Source organism: Gobio gobio, assembly GCF_949357685.1.
Source record: "Gobio gobio genome assembly, chromosome: 4".
NCBI classification, from domain to species: domain Eukaryota; kingdom Metazoa; phylum Chordata; class Actinopteri; order Cypriniformes; family Gobionidae; genus Gobio; species Gobio gobio.
In genome coordinates this window covers 35,797,789-35,818,490 of record NC_137100.1, presented here as the reverse complement: position 1 = coordinate 35,818,490, position 20,702 = coordinate 35,797,789, and the positions used below count along the sequence as shown (strand labels likewise).

The 20,702-nt window shown below is 40.6% G+C and overlaps 1 protein-coding gene across 1 annotated transcript; it reads right to left on the bottom strand.

Annotated features, from left to right (window-relative positions):
- Window positions 1-12,483: 12,483 nt before the first annotated feature.
- On the bottom strand, window positions 12,484-17,341 carry h3f3c (H3 histone, family 3C). Its single transcript, XM_079813940.1, has 4 exons — window positions 16,983-17,341; window positions 15,955-16,098; window positions 15,712-15,865; window positions 12,484-14,590 (listed from the first exon to the last, which is right to left on the bottom strand). Exons 2-4 carry the CDS (start codon window positions 16,080-16,082, stop codon window positions 14,462-14,464), a joined length of 411 nt encoding a protein of 136 aa, XP_079670066.1. The 5' UTR covers window positions 16,083-16,098; window positions 16,983-17,341; the 3' UTR covers window positions 12,484-14,461.
- Window positions 17,342-20,702: the final 3,361 nt, after the last annotated feature.

Sequence of the window (20,702 nt, the reverse complement as noted above, 5' to 3'; positions counted from 1 at the left end):
ATTATAAGAAAAACGGTTATTTTAAGAAATGCTCACTGAAAGGTTCTTTTGGGAAACCAAAAATGGTTCTTCTGTCATTGCTGGATTTGGAACCCCGTTTTGGAACTTTTATTTTAATTTTTTTTATGTATTATGTATTTTTACAAAGTTTAGTAAAGTTTCATGGAAAACAGATGACACAAAAAAACAAAAACAAAAACAAATGTTTTTTAGCCCAACATACCCAAAGTTAACGTTTTGAACAGAAGTGGGGCCACTGTGTGTGTGTGTGTGTGTGTGTGTGTGTGTGTGTGTGTGGACTGGTAATCCCTACGTTATGGGGACAAAATGTCCCCACAAAGATGGCAATATCCGAAATCCTCATCCTTGTGGGGACATTTTTAGGTCCCCATGAGGAAAATATCTTATAAATCAGACTAAGTGATGTTTTTTGAAAATGTAAAAATGCAGAATGTCTCCTGTGATGGGTAGGTTTAGGGGCAGGGGCAGTGTAGGGGGATAGAAAATACGGTATACGGTATAAAAACCATTACGCCTATGGAAAGTCCCCATAAAACAAGAAAACCCAACATATGTGTGTGTGTGTGTGTGTGTGTGTGTGTGTGTGTGTGTGTGTGTGTGTGTGTGTGTGTGTGTGTGTGTGTGTGTGTGTGTGTGTGTGTGTGTGTGTGTGTGTGTGTGTGTGTGTGTGTGTGTGTGTGTGTGTGTGTGTGTGTGTGTGTGTGTGTGTGTGATTTGTTAGAATTGAAAGCTCAGCAGCTTCTCCTTTTGTCGTCTTGTATGAACTACAAACAATCTGTCACAGAGAGAGATTAATATCTGGAGAAACAGGGGGAGGGTGAGAGGAAAAGAGAGTTGATAGAGAAAGATAACAGACAGACAGACAGACAGACAGACAGACAGACAGACAGACAGACAGACAGACAGACAGACAGATAGATAGATAGATAGATAGATAGATAGATAGATAGATAGATAGATAGATAGATAGATAGATAGATAGATAGATAGATAGATAGATAGATAGATAGATAGATAGATAGATAGATAGATAGATAGATAGATAGATAGATAGATAGATAGATAGATAGATAGATAGATAGATAGATAGATAGATAGATAGATAGATAGATAGATAGATAGATAGATAGATAGATAGATAGATAGATGAGGGAAAAAACTGAACTGTGTAAATTACTTATTAATTTTTAAGAGAAGTTACACACACAAAAATGTTTATGTGAAGAAACAATGTGACATGATTAACTTTTCAGAAACAAAAATATACATGTTCACTGTGAACAATACATAAAAATGTGTAAACACACACACACACACACACACCCTTCATCCTGGTAACAGTGCATGTGGTTTTATTCAGGTCAGAGTGGGATTATGAAGCACTCAGGAGGGGTTGGGGGGGTGGAGAGAGAACAAGTGAGAGAGGGCATGAAGGATGGCACGGAGGAGAGAGATGTCTGTGAGTATGTTTAGAGTGACAGAACTCCATCTTTTCCTTTCTTCATACAGTACTAATGAGAGACAGAGGAAAAACAGGGCGAAAGCAAGCAGACTGAAAAAAATTGTGTAGAATATGAAGTAATGAGAGTACAGAGAGGAGAAGTCCGGTCAGATCACACTTCTATCTAAGAACCAAATCCACTAGAAAGAACCAAACAGGATTCAATTTCATTTCAATTGACCCTGGTTAATGAGTAAAATTGCAGTGAACACAGAATGTTTGTGTGCTTTCTAATTAATTTTATGACCACACAAGTCCTGTGTAAATATACAAAATGTACAATTATTTCATTTATCTGTTTATACACACACACACACACACACACACACACACACACACACACACACACACACACACACACACACACACACACACACACACACACACACACACACACACACACACACACACACACACACACACACACACACACACACACACACACACACACACACACACACACACACACACACACACACGTAATGGTTTTTATACTGTACAAACTCTATATTCTATCCCCTTACCCTACCCCTAAACCTACCCATCACAGGAAACATTCTGCATTTTTACATTTTTAATAAAACATAGTTTAGTATGATTTTAAAGCTATTCTAAACATGAGGACATATTTCATGTCCTCATATTTCATGTCTACATTGTAATACCAGTGTAATACCCGTGTCATTATACAAATTTGTGTCCTGAAATATCACAAACACACACAGACACACACACACGCGCAAAACTATACAACTGTGTTGTAGCAATGCTAAAAGTGAAACCCCTTTAAGGAGAAATATAGGTTGTGAATGATAGGCGGTCTAAAAACACATGGTGACTGGAGTGATCAGACAAAGAGAAGGAAAAATCAAAGTCAGTCCTTTTCTCACTTTGTATTATGCTGTTGAAGCTCAAATATCGGTAAACAAAACATACAGTAAACTAATTGAAGTTCGTTGTACCCCCACAAGTGTATCATAGAAGTTCAAACACACATGATCAGATGTAGGCTAAACTGGGTGTTGGATGTAAAATAAGTTTGTCTTTTCAGAAGCGTGTAGGCTACTGCCCGTCTGCCTCTCTGCTGCTTTATGAATCCCGCTGGAAAGAAACAGCTCCCTCTGCTGTGACAATATCATAGAGATTCAGTGGAGGGACGTCAATATAGCCGGTCACTTCCCTGTGTGGTCTTGTCTGTGGTTAAAACCAGCAAACATCTGGTTATTTAAAGGATCGTCATCATTCTGACATTTCCCCCTGTATTTTCAGTTACAGTGAAAGTAAAATGTGAAGTGAAGGTTGCAAAAATTGAAGGTTACAAAAAGTAAAGGTTACAAAAAGATGTGTATGTGCAACCTGCTCTCTTCCTGTAAATTAAAGGTTCCATGACATGTACATTTCACTTTATGAGGTTTTTTAACATTGATATGAGTTCCCCTGGCCTAGCCTGTCTATGGTCCCATAGACCAATGTTATTTTCTGGTTTAAGAATTATTTAAGTGGAAGAACTCAATGTGTTCAGGCTGAAGGTAAACATTCAGGACTTCAATTGGAGATTGTTAAAGGTGTTCCCCAAGGATCTGTGTTGGGGTCTCTTTTATTTACTATCTACATAAATAGTCTTGATTGTGGTATTCAGGAAGTAGGCCTACATTTTCACTTTTATGTAGATGACACTGTCATGTATTGTGGTGCACCCTCTAAACAGCAAGCCTTGCTTAAGCTTCAAATGGCTTTTGTGATTCAGTCACGGCTTCATACACTAAAACTTGTTTTAAATGCTGATAAAACCAAGCTCATGTTATTTTCAAGCTCGAGAAAGGTAGTAGATAATCTTATTCCTCTCCAGACTTCACAAGGCAATGTGATTGAGTTGGTGAAAGAGTATAAATATCTTGGCATCATTGTTGATTATACATTATCTTTTGGCTCTCACATAACTAAGTTAAAGAAAAAATGAAAGATAAAGCTTAGGTTTTATTACAGAAACAAGTTTTGTTTTTAATTTAATGTAAGAAAGAGGTTAGTTTCTGCTACTTTTTTTCCCTGTACTTGATTACGGTGATGTGGTGTGCCAGTTTGCTTCTTCTCATCTTCTCTTTTCCTTGGATGCCGTTTATCATACACTCTAAAAAAAAAAATTTCTATATGGCACCAAAAATGGTTCTTGGCTCGTAATCATAGGGGAACCTTTTTTAGTGCTATATAGCAATGATTTTGGTGCTTCAATGGTTCTTCAGCGGTTCTTCAGAGGTTCTTTGACTAAGGTGCTATATAGCACCTCTGAAGAACCGCTGAAGAACCACTGAAGCACCAAAATTGGTGCTATATAGCACTAAAAAAGGTTTCCCCCGAGCCAAGAACCATTTTTGGTGCCATATAGAACCTTTTTTTTTAGAGTGTAGTGCTTTAAGATTTATATCAGATTGTTCCCTTCGGTCTCAAAATTGTTATACTCTTTCTGTTCCGTTTGTTAGAACTGAACTAGGAAAAAGGGCTTTTGCGTATGCAGCACCGTCTGATTGGAATCTACTCCAAATGAAATTGAAATTACAAACTCCGGTGTCTATGGAACATTTTAAATCTATTATTTGGTCACTTGAAGAAGACTCAATGATGTACAATGGTTTTAAGTGTTTTAAATTTTTTTAGTTTTGTCTTGTTAATTTGTGATTGTAATTGCTGCCCATTCTTGGCCAGGACACTCCTGTGAAAGAAATTATCCTGGACAAATAAAGGTAAAAAAAAAGTGGCTAGAAATGGTGATAGGTGTAAACCAAGCCCATCCAATGCAAAGCGTCGGATGCAGTGCTGTTGTCACAATTCACCAGTGTGAGTGCCCGTGATCACCACCAGAGGGCACTCCAACCCGGACTGTCATTCAATTAAAATACTACATTACCCATAATCCTTTGCCCGGACTCATTAGCACTCACTGTTTACACCTGTGTCTCATTACCTCATTACCTCTGCCTATATATACCATGTTCACTATGTAATTCACTGCGAAGTCTTTTTTTTTTGTCTATACTGCATTTCTGAGCATTCTCCCTGGTTTCATGTCCCTTGGTTTTGGATTTCGTGCCTGTTCCGTGGATTACCTGTTTGCCTGTCTCTCTTGTCTTGTTTGCCTTATTGGACTGATTACATGTTATGACCTCTTGCCTGTTTGATGACTACGAGTGTGGATTACCCTTTAATAATGCTGCATTTGGATCTTCTACCTTCTGTCTCAGAGCAGTACGTTACAGGTGTAAAGCATGCCGCCATTGGACTCAAGAGCAGTGGAGACGAGTCTAGGTTTGTCGGTTGCAAGGAGAACGGTACTTGCCTGACTGCATTGTACCAAGTGTGAAGTTTGGTGGAGGGGGGGGGGATTATGGTGTGGGGTTGTTTTTCAGCTCCAACATGACTGCGCAGCAGTGCATAAAGACATGAATGAGCGAGTTTGGTGTGGAGGAACTTGACTGAGTCCTGACCTCAACCCGAAAGAACACCTTTGGGATGTTTTAGAGTGAAGACTGAGCGAGGCCTCCTCATTCAACATCAGTGCCTGACCTCACAAATGTGCCTTCCCAGAAGAGTTGAAGCTGTTATAGCTGCAAAGGTGGGGCAACTCCATATTAAACCCTACGAATTAAGAATGGGATGTGATTAAAGTTCATGTGCATGTAAAGGCAGACATCCCAAAACTTTTGGCAATATAAGCTGCGTTTCCACCGCAGGAACTTTACCCCGGAACCAGGAACTTTGGGGGGGAACTCGGTGTGTTTCGACCGCAGGAACCAGGGTCTAAATGAAGTTCCGGGTAAATATTTCCCCCTCCAAACGGCCCTGCTTGCGAGGTGGTACTTTTGAAAAGTTCGCGAACTTTCGGGGGTGGGACTTGGGCGCTGAACATTCTGATTGGTTGAGCTCTCGCAGCATTTTTTTTTTTCACCGCCATATTTACAAGTCTTTTGCGAGGTGGGTTTCGTGGGTTCTGCGTTCAGTAAATATTTTCTTTGCAACAATGGAGTTCAACAAAAAATTCGACCGATGGACCGACGACGAGGCTCAGGCTTTATTGAGCATATAAGCGGAGGAGGACATCCAGCGGGAACTGGAAACTGTGACCCGCAATGAAAAGGTATAACGTTACCTGAAGATATCGACTCGGTTCCAGTCACACTGGAAAACAGTGCAGAGAGAAGTTGAAGAAATTAAGACAAGATTACAAGAAATTAAAGGATAACAACCGGAGCGGTTCCGACCGGCGTATTGTTGGGACACAGACCGTCCTTTTCTGGTACAGCGGTAACGAAAGACTCGGCTAGTGCGTTGTTGGAAACCATCCAGGAATCCGAGTGGGTTGAAGGTAAATATCTCATCTTGGTATCATCTATTAAACTCGTTGCAGTGTTTAAACACGTTGCAGTAACTTTTTTCAACATGCTTTTCCAGGTGTAACGAGTGGCCCTGATGAATTGCAGGCAACGGAGACCAGCATGTTTTCCCCCGCGGTCACCAGTACGTTAACCCCGTGTCTCCTGCCAAAACACACACACGCAGAGGTATAAAGCTGACAAAAATGTGTATATATTTAAAAACTGATGTGTAATCCTTAATGGTTTTGAGTAGTTTTGTTGTTTTTAATTGTAAACTTAAATTGCCCATGATAAAAATGGCACACTGGGCATTGTTCAAGCTGGCCAAACAATTGTTCATTATTTGTAGTGAAAACACTTTAAATAATTAATTGATGGTTTCTATTGTTTCATGGTTGCCTTGTGTATTAATTTCCATGTGTTTCAGTGCAATTTTTCTACTTAGAGAAAAGGAAAAGGGACTGTGACTTTCTTGATGCACTGAGGGACATGGAGGATGCTAACCGGGCCGTCCTGCAGCATGGACAAGAACTGACCAATGCAGCTGTTACTGGAGAGCCAGGCCGAGGAGAGATGAGGAGGCAAGAGTTGGCATTCCACCAGTCAGAAGCGGAAGAAAGCAGAGGGACTTTCAGACCGGGTTTCTGTCTGTTCTTGGACAGTTTGTCCAGTCGTTCAAGAAGTAGCCACAATGACCAGCCGCTTGAATTAAGCATTTGCACTACCACATTTGTACTTTATATATTGTACGTGTTGGCACAGCTCTTGGACAGGTTACTGAAAAATACACTTTTTTTATATTGTTTCACATTTTATATTTTTATTTTATTGTTCTAGTAATTTATTTGTCTTTGCACACTTATTTTAATTTTGTAAGAACTAATCTGTCTAAAATAAAGTCAAATGTGTAAAATGTCACTGTGTCTTTAATTTCCACATTCTAACTATATAACCACATTCTAATTGTATTCATATAGTGTAGGAAGCAAATAAAAAGGCTGCTGCTCGCAAGTCTTTCTGAATATGCACATAAACATATCTAGAAAACCCAAATATTATATTTTTAAATGTATAACTATGTGAATGTAGTATAATAACTTATAACCACAACTTAAGTGAAGCCATAAGTGTGGTCCTGCTTCATTTCAAATTTGAGGAAGAAGTCTCTAAAATTATGCATTTAATGAAGCATATTGTAATACTAGTCATGTGACTTGTTTTTTTTTTGTGAATGTTAAGAGATGTTATTGTGATAAAAAATAAAATACTTGCAGTCTAGTACCTAATCTTTCAACCGCTTAATTCAGTCTATTGTTTTCATTCCATTAACTTTTCACACATCTGTCATGAATGACTGAAACCTCATTATCCTTTTATAGAAAATATTTTGTTTTGGAATTGAGCTATTACAACACATTCAGATTTTGGATTGCCCATCATCCCATTTTGCATTAAAATGGTCAAACCAGGTGAAAGTGCACGTTTAAATAAGCAGTGTTGGTAATGTGTATGCAAAAGCAGCGCTGCTTGCATCTCCTCCACTTGTTATTGTTGCAGACAGTATCGCGCAAAAGTGATTCATGTCCGTCGGTGACTGGGAGAAGCAGTTGCGCGCATTGCCACGTCACCGGACTAATTTGCCTAATCTCCCCGGTACTTTAGACCGCGGTGGAAACGCAGATTGTAGCAGGTCTGGGGGAGAAAAAGTTCCTGGGAAAAAAGTTCCTGGTACAAATAGTTCCGGGTAATTTCGGTGGAAACGCGGCTATAGTGTAGTATATACACTGATCAGGCATAACATTAATATGTCCTAATTAGGGCTGTTGATTTAGCGTGTTAATTAGATTAATTAGTTTAATTAATTAGAGTAAAAAATTACTCACATGGATGGCAGGACCCAGGGTTTCCTAGTCTGCAGCTATGCAGTCCCATACGCAACAAACTGTGATGCACTGTGTGTTCTGACACCTTTCTATCACATTTACATTTACATTTATGCATTTAGCAGACGCTTTTATCCAAAGCGGCTTACAACTTGGGGGTACAATAAGCGATTGGTCGTGAAGAGTCGAGTGAGCGCAACAAGTGCCTGAAATACTTAGTCCGTGTACATTTCTCAGTGTAGCACAAGCTAGAGTAGGGAGGGAAAGAGCCTTAGCTGAACGAAGGCTTCTGGTGGGGGTGTGGATTTGTAGAATCGAGTCAAAGTATGCAGGAGCTGAGCGCGTGGTGGCTCTGTAGGCAAGCGTCAGCGCCTTAAACTTGATGCGAGCAGCGAGAGGTGGCCAGTGCAGAGAGATGAAGAGTGGTGTGACGTGGGTCCTTTTGGGCTCGTTGAAGACCAGACGTGCCGCTGCATTCTGGATCATTCGAAGTGTTTGGATCGCACAAGAGGGGAGTCCAGCCAGAAGCGCATTGCAGTAGTCAAGTCTAGAAATAACCAGGACCTGGACAAGAAGCTGTGTTGCGTGTTCTGTTAGGAACGGTCTGATCTTCCTGATGTTGTAGAGCGCAAACCTGCATGAGCGAGCGGTCTTAGCAATGTGTTCTCTGAAGGACAACTGGTCATCAAATGTAACTCCAAGATTTCTGACTGATTTTGAAGGGGAGATCAGGGATGTACCTAGCTGGATGGTGAAGTCATGTTGCATAGTGGGACTGGCGGGGAAGATGAGGAACTCAGTCTTAGCCAGGTTGAGCTGTAGGTGATTTTTACTCATCCATGCAGAGATGTCAGCCAGACAGCTGGAGATTCGTGCAGCTACTGTGGGGTCATCTGGTTGGAATGAAAGGTAGAGCTGAGTGTCATCAGCATAGCAGTGATATGAGAAGCCATGTGCCTGTATGATGGGACCTAATGAAGTAGTGTAAATGGAGAAAAGGAGAGGTCCAAGTACTGAGCCCTGAGGAACCCCCGTGGTCAGTTGATGCGCTTGGGATTCCTCTCCTCTCCAGGCAACCTTGAAGGACCTACCTGTGAGATAAGATTCAAACCAATGGAGCGGAGTCCCTGTGATGCCCAGTGATGAGAGGGTGGACAGAAGAATCTGATGATTGACCGTGTCAAAGGCAGCAGATAGATCAAGGAGGACGAGGACTGATGATTTGGACTCAGCTTTAGCTATCGACAGGGCTTCAGTGACCGACAGTAATGCGGTCTCTGTGGAGTGGCCCCTTTTGAAACCGGATTGGTTAGTGTCCAGCTGATTATTCTGTGAGAGGAAGGATGAAACCTGGTTGAAAACAACTCGTTCAAGAGTTTTTGCTATGAATGGCAGGAGAGAGACAGGTCTGTAGTTATCTATGAGTGATGCGTTTAAAGTGGGTTTCTTAAGCAGTGGAGTTACCCGAGCCGGCTTGAAAGTGGTAGGGAAAGTGGCAGTGCAGAGCGATGTGTTGATGATGTGTGTGAGTGCTGGTAGGAGTGTAGGAGAGATGGCTTGAAGGAGGTGTGAGGGAATGGGATCGAGAGGACAGGTGGTAGGATGGCTGGAGAGGAGAAGTTTAGATACTTCGGCCTCAGTGAGTGTGGAAAATGAGGAGAGAGTATGTTCGGTCGTGGAAGTGGCTGATCTAAAATCGACAGTGCGCGGGGGTGAGAACTGATTGCTGATAGTTGTTGTTTTGTTTGTGAAGAATTGTGCAAAGTCGTCTGGAGATAGGGAGGTGGTGGGAGGTGGTGGAGGAGGACTGAGCAGAGAGTTGAATGTTCTGAATAATGTGCGTGAGTTTGAGGTGCTGCTGATTTTGTTTTGGAAATAAGAAGATTTAGCTGCATGTACTTCATCTGAGAAGGATGAGAGCAAAGACTGATACTTAGCTAGATCAGATGGGTGATTTGATTTATGCCATTTCCTCTCTGCTGCCCTGAGTATCGTCCGGTGTTCACGAATAACATCAGATAACCAAGGGTTAGAGGGAGTAGCTCATGCTGGCCTAAAAGAAAGAGGGCAGATATTGTCTAGACATGAAGTTAAAGTGGAGCATAAAGTGTCAGTTGCAGTGTTAACATCCATAGAATAGAATTGTGTGGATGAGGGAAGGGAGGATGACAGAGCAGAGGAGAGATGAGAAGGAGAGAGTGAGCGCAGGTTTCGCCTGTCAGAACCAGCATTAACTTCTTGAGCAATTTGATCTACAGTTGCTCGTCTGTTCGTGCATCAATGAGCCTTGGCCACCCATGACCCTGTCACCGGTTCACCACAGTTCCTTCCTTGGAGCACTTTTGATAGATACTGACCACTGCAGACCGGGAACACCCCACAAGAGCTGCAGTTTTGAAGATGCTCTGTCGTCTCGTCTAGCCATCACAATTTGGCCCTTGTCAAACTCGATCAAATCCTAATGCTTGCCCATTTTTCCTGCTTCTAACACATCAACTTTGCTGCCTAATATAATTTATAATATAACTTGCTGCCTAATATATCCCACCCACTAACAGGTGCTGTGATGAAGAGATAATTAGTGTTATTCACATCACCTGTTATGTGATGATGTCATAATGTTATGCCTGATCGGTGTATATAAACATCATTGATCTGCAGATGTTTTTTTTTTTTTTCTGCAAAAGGATGTTTTCTATGCTATAATGTTTTTCTATAATAAAAAAACCAGCATACCTGGGGCCTGTACCATGATGGTAGTTTAACAAACTCAGGGTTACAGGATTAGTTTCGAGTTGACAAAACCAAACCAATCTTTTCAGGCTTTGTTGGTCCCATGATGCTGATCATCAACTTTCTCTGTCAACTCAGGCTTTGGTCCTAAGTTTAGCTGTGACATCAGCAGTGACCAGCCAATCACATGCTGTGGATCAGTGAAACTGAGATTCACTTCTCGCGAGAGAAGCAGCACAATTCACTTCCCTCTTCTGCAGAATATTACATGATTGAAAAATATTAAGAATTTAAACAAATTTACACAGCAAGAAGAAAAGAGCTGTCTATGAAAGAGGACAACTTCAAGAAAAATCTTATACGTCAATGCAAGTAAAAGTTATGAAGTTAGTTTAGTTGATATATAGAGAGAAATGAACATTTAAGCTAAAAGTAGTAATTTTTATAGCTTTATTTATTCAATTTGAAGCTTATTTGTATGCCCTTTATATAGGCTATTTATGTTAATTTGAACTACGTGCCTATTAATGATTAACTAAAATGATACATGTGTAACTGAATAAGGGGATAATAATTACATAAATTATATATAAATCATTCAAAATTATTATTATAAATAAGCATTGTTAAAAGTCAGACGCTTTAGTCTTTAAAAACCATTTGCTATGTAGTGACCTTTAATTTGGAGTAGAAACAGGGGGAATTACTTTATTGCATCAGAGGTGTGTCACTTTGCTCACAACTGATTGGTCCAATTTCAGTTTGAGATCTCTTATCCAGAACACAACCTTCCCTGGGGCCTATACCATGAAGCCGGTTTAGCTGGCTAGCCAGATATGTTTAAGCTTAATTTGTGCTAATCCTGGGTTTTAGGTACCATTAAAGTGGTTTGGCTTTTAGCAGTGTTCATCTCCATAGTAACTTACGTTCCACAGCTAACCTGCTCCAGGGCAGGTTATGTTCTGGATAAGAGATCTCAAACTGAAATTGGACCAATCAGCTGTGAGCAAAGTGACACATATCTGATGCAATAAAGTCACTCCCCCTTTTTCTACTCCAAATTAAAGGTCACTACATAGCTAATGGCTATTAAAGACTTAAGCCTCTGGCTTTTAACAATGCTTATTTATAATAATAATAATAATTTTGAATTATTTAAAAATAATTTATGTAATTATTATACCCTTAATCAATTACACATGTATAATTTTAGTAAATCAATCATTAATATGCATTTTGTTAATATTAAAATAAATAGCCTATATAAAGGTCATACAAATAAGCTTTAAATTCAATAACTAAATCTATAAAAAATTACATGTGAGCATAAATGTTCAATTCTCTCTATATATCAACTAAACTAACTTCATAACTTTTACTTGCATTGACGTATAAGATTTTTCTTAAAGTTGTCCTCGACAGCTATTTTCTTATGTGTAAATTTGTTTAAATTCTTAATATTTTTCAATCATGTAATATAAGGCTTGTTTGAGATGAGCGAAATCTGCGCAGAACCGATCACCGGTGATCAGCGCGAGATGCATTCCGGTTAGAAAAGTGTCCGAGGGCGGTCCGCCTTGCTCTGATGTCATGCCGACGTATGTCAAAAAACTCTCGCGAGCGAAAGGCGGATGTGTCGGATTCTGCAGTTGAGCGCAGCTGCTCTCAACTGACTGCGCTGAGCTAAAGCATGATGAGAAACGACTTGCTGACGACACAGCTTAATGCTATTGGTTTAAACAACCGTGATGTATGGTCCTTTTTAAAAAATGTTTGATTTTAAAACTCTGATATCATGTTTTTAGGTGTGAATATTCCCAAACTCTCTAAAAAAGGCGATCTCTCTGTGGGTTATGTGATTGTTGTCATATTTATAAATATATATACAAACATGTATGTAGGCCTAATTAAAGTAAAAATGATTGATAAACACGTCTTTCGAATGGAAATAAATAACAAAAACTTTGGGTGTCTTGTTCATAATATTTATTTTCATATAAAAGTAACAGAACTTAAATTACATCCAGTTTATCAGCAACAAAGCGCACGAGTGTGAATCCCGCGATATCCGCCTTTGATCTCGCAGGTGTCTGATCCACTACGAGAAGAGAGATCTGTCCGGCTTGCCTGCACTTTTTTCACTCCTCCCCTCACTGCAGCCGCCTAGTCTCGGCTGAACTGCAGGCGAGGCGAGGCGCATCTCAAACAAGCCTATTCTGCAGAAGAGTGAAGTGAATCACACTGCTTCTCTCGCGAGAAGTGAATCTCAGTTTTACTGATCCACAGCGTGTGATTGGCTGTTCACTGCTGATGTCACAGCTAAATTCCTAAACTCAGGATCAAAGCCTGAGTTGACAGAGAAAGTTGATGATCAGCATCATGGGACCAACAAAGCCTGAATAGATTGGTTTGGTTTTGTCAACTCGAAACTAATCCTGTAACCCTGAGTTTGTTAAACTACCATCATGGTACAGGCCCCTGGAGCAGGTTATCCGTGGAGCGTAAGTTACTATGGAGATGAACACAGCTAAAAGCCAAACCACTTTAATGTGGCACAAACTAAGCTTAAACATATCTGGCTAGCCAGCTAAACCGGCTTCATGGTATGGGCCCCTGGACTAAGCAAGGTGTGGGTTAATCAACCAAGAGTTCAGTGTATGTTTGACTATAACCTTGCTGGAATACCACCCAAATATATATGTTTCGTGTGTTTATAAACGACACTGAAAAGTCAATTTGTGTGACATCTATTTATTACCACCAGAATATGAGAAATTTGGATAGTACAAAGATCAGCTTATTTAAATTTCTGAATAAGAAAAATAAAAGAAGCACAAACATGAGGTTACACTGTGTATCACGAAGAGAAGGAAGGAGCAAAGTTCTAACCAAATAAAGTGAAAGACTCAGTACTAGAGTACTAAACGTAAAGAATATTTTTTGCTACAATCTGTGACTCTAATGCCGATCTTTATTTTGACAAAACTGGAATTGAACGAGTGAAAAACGACAGAAATAGAGGGAGGAAGACAAAGAAGAGAAGGGAGATCAGGATGTAGGTTAAACAGTGAGGTTGAATGAGAGGCTGGTTTAAAGCGCCCCCCTGTGGCTGCCTGAAGTTATAACAGGAGGAGCAGGATCGGCTTTCACTACAATATGAAAAAGAAAAAAGGAGACGAATTCAAACTGATTCTCGGCGGATAAACCTTTTTTTTCTTATTTTTTTTCTAAAGTACAATTCATGTATGCGTTGTAAAAAAAAAAAAAGACACCATATCAACAATAATAGTAATCATCAATATTACAATTAACAACTTTTTAACCAATAGATGCTGGTTTGCAGTTGAATACGATTCTGCTTTGCTGATCACATCACCCACAGACACTCACAGATAGAAGAAGTCTGGCTCCACACTCACTTCCACTATTAAGGGGCAAGTAAGGACAGGATGGATCAGGAAGGGGCGGGGCAAACCGGGCTGGGTTCTGAAGGAGATTTGCATGGACAGGTTTCAGTAAGGTGGACTGAGGCAGTTTTAGTAGCACCCTGCTGTGGAAGTTTCCGCTCCCCTGAAGCAGACTGACCCCAGACACCACCCTGTTTTTCTCTCTGGACAGTGGAGTAAGTGCGAGACTTCTTCTCCTTGCACATATGTTGAATGTGTAGCCCTAAACCGGGCATAGGTGGACCTCGTTTACGCTCCAAATGTGAATGTGTGAGAATATGTGTTTGTGTGTATGTGTATGTGTTTGTGCATGTGTGTTTGTGTGTGTGTGATCAGCAGCACCTGGTACATGCACATATAGGTACCCTACGCGTAATTTAGACAGCACTAGCAGACTGAGACAAAGTTACTCCCCATCACTGATACTCTAAACTCTACCAAGAAAAGCAGGAGGAGAACAAGTGGAGAGACAGAAAGAAATAAAGAGGGTGATACAAAGAAGGGGAGAGTTTAAGCACGCTCTCCGCGGATGCGGCGTGCCAGCTGGATGTCTTTGGGCATGATGGTGACACGCTTGGCATGGATGGCACACAGGTTAGTGTCTTCAAACAGACCGACCAGGTATGCCTCGCTGGCCTCCTGCAAGAATACACATAAAATCAGTCTGTTAATGATGCATAAACATCATCAAAACCAAACGTAAATCTTCAAATGGGAACGTATACAAAAAAGTTATAAGGAACATATGAAAGCAAGACCAGATAACAGGCTGTACGCGAGAGGGCTGCATTGGGATTGAGTCCCGCCGGGTCCCGCGGGACCCAACGCAAATCTCGAGGGAGCGGGCGGTTTGAATTTTGTTGCGGGCGGGAATGGGCGGCTAAAAAAAACACCGCGGGAATCGGCGGGATAGGGAGGTTGCCTAACGACATGATGGAGAAGATGTCAATAGATGATGTAGAAAAGAACCTCAAACGAGGTATTTACAGCACAAAAGCTAAGCAAGGAAAGTCTGACATTTGGAGAAGTTTCTCAATTGTTTTGGTAGGCAAAGTCATGCGGTATAACGTTATATGTATCCACATATTGCGCAGCTGGCAAATACATAGATACTTGATCATACCTCACCAAAAACGCTCAGCACTCCCTGCAGGTCAAGTTGACTGTTTGGTGTTTTTGACAAACAATACATAGAAGTTTAGTGAGTGGAAATGGATTGTTTCTAAATGTCCGTTTGCTATTTTGTGTTCACATTACGTTCTGTTGAAGCATGTTTTCTCAGGTTTCCTTTCAGTCGGTCACGTTCGACGTACGTCGGAACTGACCGACGAATTGGGATCTGTTTTTTGTTTCTCAATCTGTTTTTCTGTTTTGCAAAGCAGTCTATTTTTATGTGCAAAGTTTTTGATAAAAACGAAATTATATTTGAATGTATTTGTCTTTTTTTTTTTTTTACATGCAGGCCAGGGAAACGAAACAAACAACCCCATGAATCTCTTTAATAATATCAATACAAATACGTGTTTTTTTTTCTCCTGCGGGACGGGAGAAGACACAAAATCAATGCATCTCTATTATTGTGCGGGAATAAATTCTCAGAGTTTTGCAGGTGCGGGCGGGAGTGGACATACATATTGCGGGAGCGGGCGGGAGTGTAACACATACGTTGTGGGGGCGGGCGGTAATGGTCAGAAATTCGGCGGGTGCGGGCAGGAGCGGGATGAAGAAAACAGTCCCGCGCAGGGCTCTACTGTACGCACCTGCAGTGCACCAATGGCGGCGCTCTGGAAACGCAGGTCAGTTTTGAAGTCCTGGGCAATCTCACGAACCAGACGCTGGAACGGCAGCTTACGGATCAGCAGCTCAGTGGACTTCTGATACCGACGAATCTCACGCAAAGCCACAGTACCGGGCCTGCAGACAGAAAAGGTGCTTAATATAGGGTTCATTACAGTAAAACTTTTTTTTTTTTGCTGTGCACAATTACAAGTCTGGAATATCACCTGTAGCGATGAGGTTTCTTGACTCCTCCAGTTGAGGGAGCGCTCTTGCGGGCAGCTTTGGTAGCCAGCTGCTTACGGGGAGCTTTTCCTCCAGTGGATTTACGTGCAGTCTGCTTGGTACGGGCCATTGCTAGTCAATATCACCTGAGAAAAAGGAAAACACCTACTGTTTAAGAGTACAGTTAAGTCAGAAAATCACGGGCACATTTATGATATATATATAAAACCGTTTACTTACAATAATTTAGCAGTGCTTACTCTTAGTTGTTTAATATTAAGTATTGGGTCTCATGCACAGACTAAGTTATAACAGGGAGTAAATCTCTACTAAAAATAACGTCACTAGTTTTACACTTGTTTTGGTATTTGACTCTCTGTCTCATATGCTATTTCAGGCCACTTCCTCCAGCACGTCACATTAAAACCAATAAATAAAGAAACCACTCGCCGTAGACTAAGACAGCCTTTCAACCAATCACAGACGACCGTACAAGAACAGTAAAGCAGTAGCCAGTAGAATTTGAGGAGCTCAAAAAATGAACCAATCACGGGCCGTTCTGCCAGCTGTGGGGGCAAATCAGTCCGTCTAAGCCCCGCCCTAAACCGCAAGATTATGGCTGCAATTTGAACGGCAACTGGAGAGCGTCCGTGCATTGAGGCACAGGGGAGGACGTAAACTTTGAAATAAAACTCAAAATCCAATGCATGCATCGCAAAACCAACAACACAATACGGTAGCAGACATCCGTGGGCAACTAAATAGTCGATTAGAAGGAATATCTGCCGCGAATTTACGCCGTTTAACCGAAGTAAACAGAGGCATACGAAAGTGGGACGGATTTCAGTGTGTCCTCCGACACGAAAAGGAGAGCCTGTTTTCTCTCGCGTCTCGCCATCGGCTTTCTCGTTTTCAGACGATGAGATTTTAACGTTTTAACGCTTAAAATAAACATTATTCTCGAGGAAAGTTTCACAAAGCTGTTGAAAAGTATATCAGAGAGAAGACAGTGATGCATTGGGGCACTTACCTCAGGTGAACGTGTTTTAATTCGCGCAGTGAAATATGTGCTCGGCTTGTCTGGCAGTGTCAGTATTTACTATCTCACACACAATGGGAGCGGGTTGGCCAGAGCCAAAATGGCCGCGATGTCAATCATTCTATCCCAGAATGCACCTCAATAAAACTGTAAACACAAAATTACCAATTTTTACAGTACGATTTCAATTACGGATTTGCGTTTTGTTTAGCAAGTAAATAGATTGATTAATATTAAGCATTTGGAGCTGTGTTTTTAGATGAGGCTTTTCTGCAATCCCTTTGTTTTTCTTTTTTTGTTCCATGGAGGTCATCAGGTTTCGAGGAGACAGGCTGATGGGTTCATCCACTGATGGTTATATAATCATAATAATGTTTTATATTATTACAAATCTTAAGCATTTTCCGTTTATTTACTATTTACAAAAACAGCTTTAATTTAACACTGGCCCCTTTGATTTAAGGTATTTCAGTCAATGTACTAGGCCTATACTTTTGTATGGATACAGAATTGTTTAGGGGGCCCTAATGTATGCCTCAGACACACATCATTTGTTGGCCATAGATAGGGTTGCCACCTTTGGTGTGGCAAAATAAGGGACACCCGTTCACAACCCCCGGACCCTAAAAAAAAAAACCACGTCATGAAATTATTATTTCTACATTGACAACTTGACAGCTCAATAATAAACCATAAGAAAACATGAGATCAAGTATGTGAACTTGCAACAGAACACATTTTATATTATTTTACTTTTTTTTCTTTTTCTAAAGAACTCTTTAGTAGCCTATTTGGTGCACTTTAAAGGGACAGTTCAGCCCAAAATGAAAATTCTGTCATAATTTACTCGCCCTCATGATGTTCCAGACCTGTATGAGTTTCTTTTTTTCTGCTGAACACAAAAGAAGATATTTTGAAGAATGTTTGTAACCAGGCTTCTTCGGGGGCACCATTGACTTTCATAGTAATCTTCCTATGTGTTCAACATAACAAAGAAATGTATACATGTTTGGAACAACTTGAGGGTGAGAAAATGATGACAGAATTTTCATTTTTGGGTGAACTGTCCCTTTAAGCAGTCATTCTGAACCAGTAATCACTTTTTTGAATTTCAAAAATGTAATTTTTTTTTAATTAATTTACTTAAATTATGACTATATTATCATGTAATTATTTGTCCCATTTTTATCTAAAAAATTTTAAATGTCATAAACTTTATATGGCAGGATTATTGGTTATGTATGATCATAGCGTAGCTAAATTATAAATTAATAATTACATTTATTAGGCTATAATCTATTAATTAACCTGCCTAAAAAATAATAATTCTGTCTGCCAAGCTCTGATAATGTATGGAATATTATATTAATATATTATCCATTAAAAAAAAAACTATAGGCTACCTTTAGAAGCACAGATGTGTCTGTCAGCGCTGTTGCTTTAAGACAGTCAGTCTGAGACACTGAAATGCTTCTCACAAAGTGTGCAGTTCGCCTGAGGTTCATCATGAGTTACTGGACAGACCCATTGATACCTTTTTGATATTCAGTTCTATATCTGGAGATCATCTTGCGTTTAAACGGTGGACGCACGCGACGCGAGCTCGACATGTTTTTTAAAAAACGCGCAAGTTTACAGGCACACACGGCACAGCGCATGTTCTCGAGACTCCGCCGCTATGACAACAAAGCCGCTAAAACGCAATCACGCACAAATGAGCTCCTGTACTACTTTTGAAATTGATTTGTTTATATTTGCTATCAGTATTCTCCACACTGCAAAATCCTTGTGTGTTTATTGAACTATGTGTGGACCTATGAAAAATACGGAACATTGCGTCCCGTATTGGTTTGATACGGAACGCGTCATTTTGCTTGTAAATACGGGACGATTCCGTATTTTACGGGACGGGTGGCAACCCTAGCCATAGATGATCCCAGATCAGTCATGCAATGTTTTACTTTCAGGCTGACATTCAAAACCAACCTCCAGTCATAGAGGAACTTATGCCTCTTAATCAAAAGCGTCATTCCTTTCTCTAACACTCACTATCTTTAAGGCTTCTGTGACATTTCAGGAAGGATGTGCCATTTTATATGTACCAAAACACATTGGGTTTTTTTATAATGTGCCTTGTAATAGTTGCATATGTGGAAAAGCTACTAAATGTAGTTTTGCATTGATACTATAAAGTCTGACTGGACTGTAATATCATGTGGTGTGTTGAGTGATTGTCTCAAGGGTCCTGAAAGCTTTTAGTTAAGGATCAGTGAGTCTCAGGCTAAAAGTGCTTTGAAGTCTTTAATGTGACACAGTCTCTAATTCATGTATAAAGTGGGTAATGCATCAGAAACATTAACAGATTAGCCATGGCTGCTGGGTAGAAGATGCAAAGTGGTCTTAAAAAAAAAAAAAATACTTACTGACTTATGAGTGCAGATGTCCACCTCTTATTATTGTGAGATTAATTACAGACAACATGAGATGCCCCACTGAGATGCTTCATGTAGATTGGAAATACAGATGGTGTGGTATACTGCAAATTCAGCAATTTTATTGCAGTATTTTTCATTCCACTTCCTTGTGCTTCTCATGGGAATATAAGGCTCATTCAAAGCTTTTGCCTAGTATCAACTGCAGTGCCTTTTACAAACAACAGAGAGCACTGTCCTCCTGATAAAATCAAACAAACCATCTGATTAGGTAAGGAGGTAGTGGAGAACCTCTGGTGGATCCATTCACAAACTGCTATGCTGATGAAGAGCCAGTTTTAATGAACAGAGATGTCACTGTTTCATTTATAAAAAATGTATCTCAACAAACAGTCTTCTCAGTGGCAGACGAACATGCACTATATTACCAAACGTTTTGGGACGTGCTCATGAACTTTAATGACATCCCATTCTTAATCCGTAGGGTTTAAAATGGAGTTGGCCCACCCTTTGAAGCTATAACAGCTTCAACTCTTCTGGGAAGGCTTTCCACAAGGTTTAGGAGTGTGTTTATGGGAATTTTTGACCATTCTTCTCGAAGCACATTTGTGAGGTCAGGCACTGATGTTGGACGAGAAGGCCTGGCTCGCAGTCTCCGCTCTAATTCATCCCAAACTGTTCCCACAAAGTTGGGAGCATGAAATTGTCCACAATGTCTTGGTATGCTGAAGCATTAGGAATTAATTTCACTGGAACTAAGGGGCCATGCCCAACCCCTGAAAAACAACCCACATACCATAATCCCCCCTCCACCAAACTTTACACTTGGCACAATGCAGACAGACAAGTACCGTTCTCCTGACAACCACCAAACCCAGACTCATCCATCGGATTTCCAGACAGAGAAGCGTGATTGGTCACTCCAGAGAACACGTCTCCACTGCTTTAGAGTCTAGTGGCGCCGTGCTTTATACCACTGCATTCGACGCTTTGCATTGCACTAGGTGATGTAAGGCTTGGATGCAGCTGCTCAGCCATGGAAACCCATTCCATGAAGCTCTTTACATACTGTTCTTGAGCTAATCTGAAGGCCACATGAAGTTTGGAGGTCTGTAGCTATTGACTCTGCAGAAAGTTGGCGAGTTCTGCGCACTGTGCGCCTCTGCATGCACTGACCCCGCTCTGTGATTTTACATGGCCTACCACTTCGTGGCTGAGTTGCTGTTGTTTCCAATTGCTTCTACTCTGTTATAATACCTCTAACAGTTGACCGTGGAAT